General features: G+C 35.5%; 1 protein-coding gene across 1 annotated transcript; it reads left to right on the top strand.

The window, feature by feature from the left end:
* The first annotated feature begins 1,773 nt into the window (after positions 1 to 1,773).
* LOC103971048 (large ribosomal subunit protein eL30) lies at positions 1,774 to 5,378 on the top strand. Its single transcript, XM_009384988.3, has 5 exons — positions 1,774 to 1,880; positions 1,967 to 2,072; positions 4,026 to 4,127; positions 4,994 to 5,062; positions 5,149 to 5,378. Exons 1-5 carry the CDS (start codon positions 1,860 to 1,862, stop codon positions 5,187 to 5,189), a joined length of 339 nt encoding a protein of 112 aa, XP_009383263.2. The 5' UTR covers positions 1,774 to 1,859; the 3' UTR covers positions 5,190 to 5,378.
* The last annotated feature ends 622 nt before the right edge of the window (positions 5,379 to 6,000 follow it).

Raw genomic sequence — 6,000 nt, forward strand, 5'->3', positions numbered from 1 at the left:
GTTGTTGTTGATCCAGAAAGGCCAAAAGAAAATTTTTGGGGGTTAGAGTTTATATGAGGTAGGTTGGGTTTAGAATAATTTAAGATAAATTTTTCTTGTATTTATTACTTTCATATGATGAAAAATGTGATATTTCTTCATCCACATAGACAAGAAGTTCTTAACTACTTAAATCTGTATTCATTGTTTTGAATTTGTGATTTGTTGATTTCGTATGGTGTACTTTAGCTATTAATCTTCTTCCCCCACAATTCTTAAATTTTGCATTTAATATAATGTTGTTACAAGCTTTGTCAACAATTTTCAATGGGTTATTTACTTTTTTTGAAGCCTAAAATGTCACTTGGATCACAAGATTTATCAAAAGAGGTACAACGATAAGAGGTCACCTTTGACTAAATTCTCAACTACTACTGAATCATTTAGATAAGAAAAAATCAATGAAGTGATGCAAGCAAGCTTTGATTTAGTCAATAAATTTACAAGAAAAATTAATATATTCACGGGTCGCTAATATACTATTTCAAGACAGGTTGTCAAAATCTTTAGCATGGTTTAGTTTGATTAAGATTAAGAGATTTTTTTCTTTAGAAGTAGTCATAGAATGGATGAGCTCATTTGCAACAAGTATATTGTCATGAGTACTGCTCGTAGCAATGAAAACTGATTACTCTTAGGAGATGAGATTGGTAAGGTGTATCATACACCATCCTGAGAATAAGGAGTGAAAGAATTTGATAAAAGCATGCTATAAGACAAGTAAGTCTCAACACTTAAAAGATAGAATTCTATTATGTAGCCCCATACTCTTTGAGGTCATCAAGAACTCCGGGTGATAATAAGATGAGAGTTGGGATCAAGTCTTGACAAATCGAGGAGGGGGACCTTTTGCAGGGTAGAATAGGGGTAATAGAATCAGTAGCGTCAATAAGAGTTGAACCACTGGTGAGACAAAGCAAGTTAACTACAATGATGTTTGGCCATTGTACTTTTAGATTGTTTTAATTAGATATTACATTTTATAAGGTTGTATTGAGCACACTAAGCCTCGAAAGAGAATGATAGGTAGCATAAGAATTATTTTTCCAGTCCGATCGACATACCATACTGAGATTTAGTCTCATATTGATTGAGGAGTACAGGAACCAAAGACTCATAAGTCCATCATGTCTCATTTACTCTCAGAGACATTTTTTTTATAGTTCACATATTTCGAAAGGACAAAATCGTATAGTTACGCCCATCGTTCAAAGCAGATAATTTCTCACGACCCTATGTGTCGTACGAATGATTGACCGATCAAATGGTCCTTTATCAAATTAGTGCTCGAAGGAGGGCCAAAGGCTTGCACCTCGATCAGTAAGATCATTTAGTTCCATATTGGTTGAGTACGAGAACCAAATACTCATAAGTCTGTTCATGTGAGATCATTTTATACCAACCACTTGATTTCTTCCATATAAAATCCTAAGCGACACTCCGAACATAATAAAAAATTATATATATAATTAAAAAACTAAAATTAATAAAAAATCAAAACATTATCATGATCACAATAATATATTGTTAAATAAGGTTAATATTTAATTTTAGTGCCCTTACTCTCTCTAATGGTCAAACAAAAAAAAGATAAACTATAAGCTTAGTCTCATAGGGCTACAAGCGAAAATAGCTGCCTTGTGTATGATCAATTATGACATTTTAGCTATTTACCATCACGCGCAGCGCACGTGCAGGATACTGTTTTATATGACTCGTCATCTCAAGATTAACAAACAAAAGAAAAAGAAAACCCTAGGGTTTTCCGCCGCGGCCACGGAGACCGTCTCCTCCCCCTTTGACACCTTCAATCCTCGGCCATGGCGCCTGTCAAGAAGGCGGTAGGTTTCCGTCGATACTATCTCGTTGCCTTCGATGTCTTTCGTCTTGTCTCTTGATGTTGTGCTTCGTTAATCTCGTGATGTAGAAGAAGAGCACTGAGAGCATAAACAACAGGCTCGCTCTCGTGATGAAGAGCGGGAAGTACACCCTCGGGTACAAGACAGTCCTTAGATCCCTCCGCAACTCCAAAGGCGTGTGCACTTTTCCCCATTTCCCCTTTAATCGGGAGTTCCGTTGTATTCTTAATATTGAGTTGTAGATCTCGTAAAATTTGGCCAAACCGAAATGTGTTGGCTGTGGTGTGATTGTCGACTTGTTGATGGGAGGAAGAAATTTGAGCTTGAAACTTTTATCGCTTTGTTTGTGATGGCTGTGCTTTGGGGCTGAAGTTTGGCTCTTTGGCTTTTTAAATGTGCCCTAGAGATGAATGCAGTTCCCGATATCAAGTCAGTCTTCTTCCCTTCTGATTCGTCTAGATTTACTTCTTAGATCTAGGGGAACGTACCGAAGGTGAAACATCATCTGCCTAGTAATTATATTTTGTAGAATGATTTCATCTTTGAATGTGTCTAATCATACCTATCTATCTAAATGCGCTGTAAAATTTTCGTGTGATCCTAATTTGAAGAAGTCTCTACCGTATTTATTTAATCAGTTTTTTGTAGTAAGCACATTCTGGCTGATTGTGCTTAGAGTTTTGCCTTTTGATATTTGTGATAGTGCTAGTTCTTCTTCCATGATAGTGCTTGAAATCAGGACTAAAATCAAAGTTTAAGATTATAATGTTCTAGGTTTTTATTTTTCAAGTAGTAGTAACATGTATGAGAAGTGATTGTAAACAACTACTAAGATTAGCTTACTCTGGGTTAGTTTAGCTGCATCTGTTTGAATTCCTGTTAGCATGACTGCCAGAAACTTTTTAGGTTGTTCAAATTTATATATTACTGCTCTGTTGTCTTGAAATTGCAAGTTCTGTTATATTTGTGTTGGTTTTACTTTCAGGAGACCACAGTCTCTTATGTCACCACTTACTAGATAACTTTCTTCATTTTTTCTTTACATGAAATATTCTGATATTTTTGGTGCTAAATATGATATTTATTTTTTGGGTTTTGGTTCATGGTGGTGTGGATCTTTAACTGACTTTGCTTTCACTAACATGGTCAACCATGTCACTCTGGAAAGTGGTCCCGCACTTGCTGCAAAAAGAACTACTAGTGTTTAGATGCCGTCAGTAGCCTGCATCACTTTGGAATATTGATGTTTTGGGTCTAATCTAAAGTCATATTGCCATCAGGAAGCACATTTTACTGCTTTCTTGCTTAGCAGTTGGTGATTTTGTCTATCATAGTCCTTACAAGTTTTATGATGTTTAAAGTTAGTCTCTTCTCAGGAACACTATTCTGCACATTTTCCAACAGGTTATAATTGTTGAATCTTTTGTTCGGGAATATGATTGTACTTGGCACGATAGGCTATGATTGTATTTCAATGGCTATCATTGTATCAGTACGGTACTAGTATTTTATGTGAGACTTAGTTATAATTCTTTGGGTTGAGTTTAGGAGTAACAGTGACATAACCACATATATCTACTTTTTATCTTGTTTATATTCGTTTCTTTCCTTTGTCGACTGCCCTTGAAATTTAGTTCTCATGTTCGAATATGGTGTTCCACTTTTACATTGTATATAGGTGTAGTTTGCAACTTCGGACTTAATAATTTAGGCTTCTTCACACTTGCACATTATATTATTGAGAAGAAGCAATCTTTTTATTCTCAAAGGTATCTAATGGTTCAGGCAATAATGATTTTGTTGATGATGTCAGTTTTCAGTTGTTGAACATTCTATAACTTCTATCAATCTTGCTTTTGTCCTGTGGTCTGTGACCCTAGGAAAGTTTGATATGGCTAGTTAATGAAGATTCTGTCCATTAGAAGTTTAATGTCTACTATGTTCAATCATTTGTATTGTTGTTATTTTTGTTAATATATGTGTCACACTATGTTCTTGGTATCTAGATTTATTTACAAGTAAACATTGCTTCTATCATGGTGTTGCTGCGATCTTCCTCCTGCAAAACACTAGAAAGTATATCTATTTCTGAACTTGCTGAAATCTAACTGATTTCCTTATAAACAGGGAAGTTAATTATAATTGCTAATAACTGCCCTCCACTTCGCAAGTCTGAAATCGAGTATTATGCAATGTTGGCAAAGGTTGGAGTGCATCATTTCAGTGGCAGTAAGTACTTCTATGTTTGCCTTTGTACTTGTAGCTTTAATAAAGAAACTTCTTCTTGTCAGACTTGTTTTTTAGCCATTCATTCATCTTTTGTGATCCTCAAACGTAATACCAGAAGAAGCTGGTGTAGGCATATGCTATAAGATGTGTTGCGAAACTATTGCGTCAAAATATCTGGTGCCTCACTATACTCAAATTGTTTTAGGACTGAAACCATGGGATTACCCTACTGTTGTCTTCATCTCTACGCCAACAGTTAAAGAATTAAAAAGTGGGAGAATAGAAAAAGAAAAATAAGAGAAAGAGGGGAGATCTTTGGCTTGTGTCAAAAAGGTGTCTTTATTTGATGTCAAACTAAGAACTCTTACATCGTCGAAGCCAGCTGAATTTTCCTAGATACATGAAGAAAATCCTGACTCTATTTTGCTTAATCTGGGTCTGCTTTGGAAGTCATCGGACTCATGAGAAGCTATTTTCTTTAAATGGATTTTCAACTTTTAGGTCTCTTTTAGCTAAAAGAATAGCCAGTTGGGTCAGGATGTAAGGCACTGGCCAACCATTGAATTAATGTGAACTAATTTTTTTTCTGAATCTTAAAACTTAATGTAAGAACAGTAATGATTACAGTTTAATAAGAAATGTGATCGAAAACTCAATGACCAAAAACCAGATCTAAATTTTTCTGAGAACTGATAACTTAATCCAGATGTCCTTTTATTTTCTGAACCGAATGAGCTATAGGCTTTCAAATGATTGGGGCTTTCAGTGGATGGTATCTAGTGCTTAGATATATACTTATGTAAACTCTGAATGAAGGTATCGTGATGATTTATCTTGTTTATTTAATTGATGCTATTACAATTCAGGTAACGTTGATCTTGGAACAGCCTGCGGCAAATACTTCCGTGTATGCTGCCTCAGCATTATTGATCCTGGTACTCTGTTGAATGTTGCTTCATGAAGTAATGCACCTTTGACTTCTTGGTATGTCTAATCTTTTCTTGGGCGGTTTCTATCTCAGGTGACTCCGACATTATCAAGAGCATTCCTAGAGAACAATAAGAGAAGCACAAAACATATGCTGGCTCATATGTTTGACCTGGGCTTATCAGTATTCCGAATCTGGTTTGTCTTTAAAATGTTGCTAAATGATATCGCTGTCGAGAATATATATATATATATATATATGACATGTTTGTTTAATCATGCCTTGTTGTCATATATATATGACTTTAAAATGTTGTTTCCTTATCTTTTTGTACTTTACTAATGAGATCTCTAGAGTTAGTTTAGCAATATGTTACCTGAAGCTTCTGTGCTTCTGCCTCGCATTCCACCCAATCTCAAGGAATAGGAAGTCGGACTTTGTGCTTGAAGATATAAGTTGCACAAGATTAAGGGTCCCTATCTACTTACCTCTACAAGTGGATCAAACTGAACCTTTTAGTGCCAATGAGTTTTTGGATGGTTAATAACTCGAGCATAAGATTATTTTTACTCAAACTTGTTGGTCAAGCTTTTTAACTTGTTCAAATAAACATGACCAAGTACTCAATAATATTGTGAGCAATGAAATCTGAACTGACACATTTTAATGAAATCTCTCATGGCTGTTAGTGGCTCCTTACTTCTTAAGGCTCTGAGGATTATTATTGTAGATAAGGTTGCTTCATCTCAAGTTGGGGATTCAACTGGTGTTTCGAATGAGATGGGCGTGGGTGGGATCTCCATTCCAATCATGGGGTTTCAAGCTGAAACCGTAATAGATGACCTCCGGGTGAAAGAGTCCAATTCTCTTATTGTGGGTTGTCTTTTGGATAAGGATATTTTTGCTTCTACCAAAGTTTCCCAGGCGTATAATATTTTTAAAGTT

This window comes from Musa acuminata, chromosome BXJ1-6 (assembly GCF_036884655.1).
Source record: "Musa acuminata AAA Group cultivar baxijiao chromosome BXJ1-6, Cavendish_Baxijiao_AAA, whole genome shotgun sequence".
Lineage (NCBI taxonomy): Eukaryota > Viridiplantae > Streptophyta > Magnoliopsida > Zingiberales > Musaceae > Musa > Musa acuminata.

Bases quoted from the DNA above. Each gene is read 5' to 3' on its own strand.
- LOC103971048 (XM_009384988.3), top strand. From the start codon at position 1,860: ATGGCGCCTGTCAAGAAGGCG. The intron at 2,073-4,025 runs GCGTGTGCACTT...CCTTATAAACAG, and splicing joins ATCCCTCCGCAACTCCAAAG to GGAAGTTAATTATAATTGCT. The intron at 5,063-5,148 runs GTACTCTGTTGA...TTTCTATCTCAG, and splicing joins CCTCAGCATTATTGATCCTG to GTGACTCCGACATTATCAAG.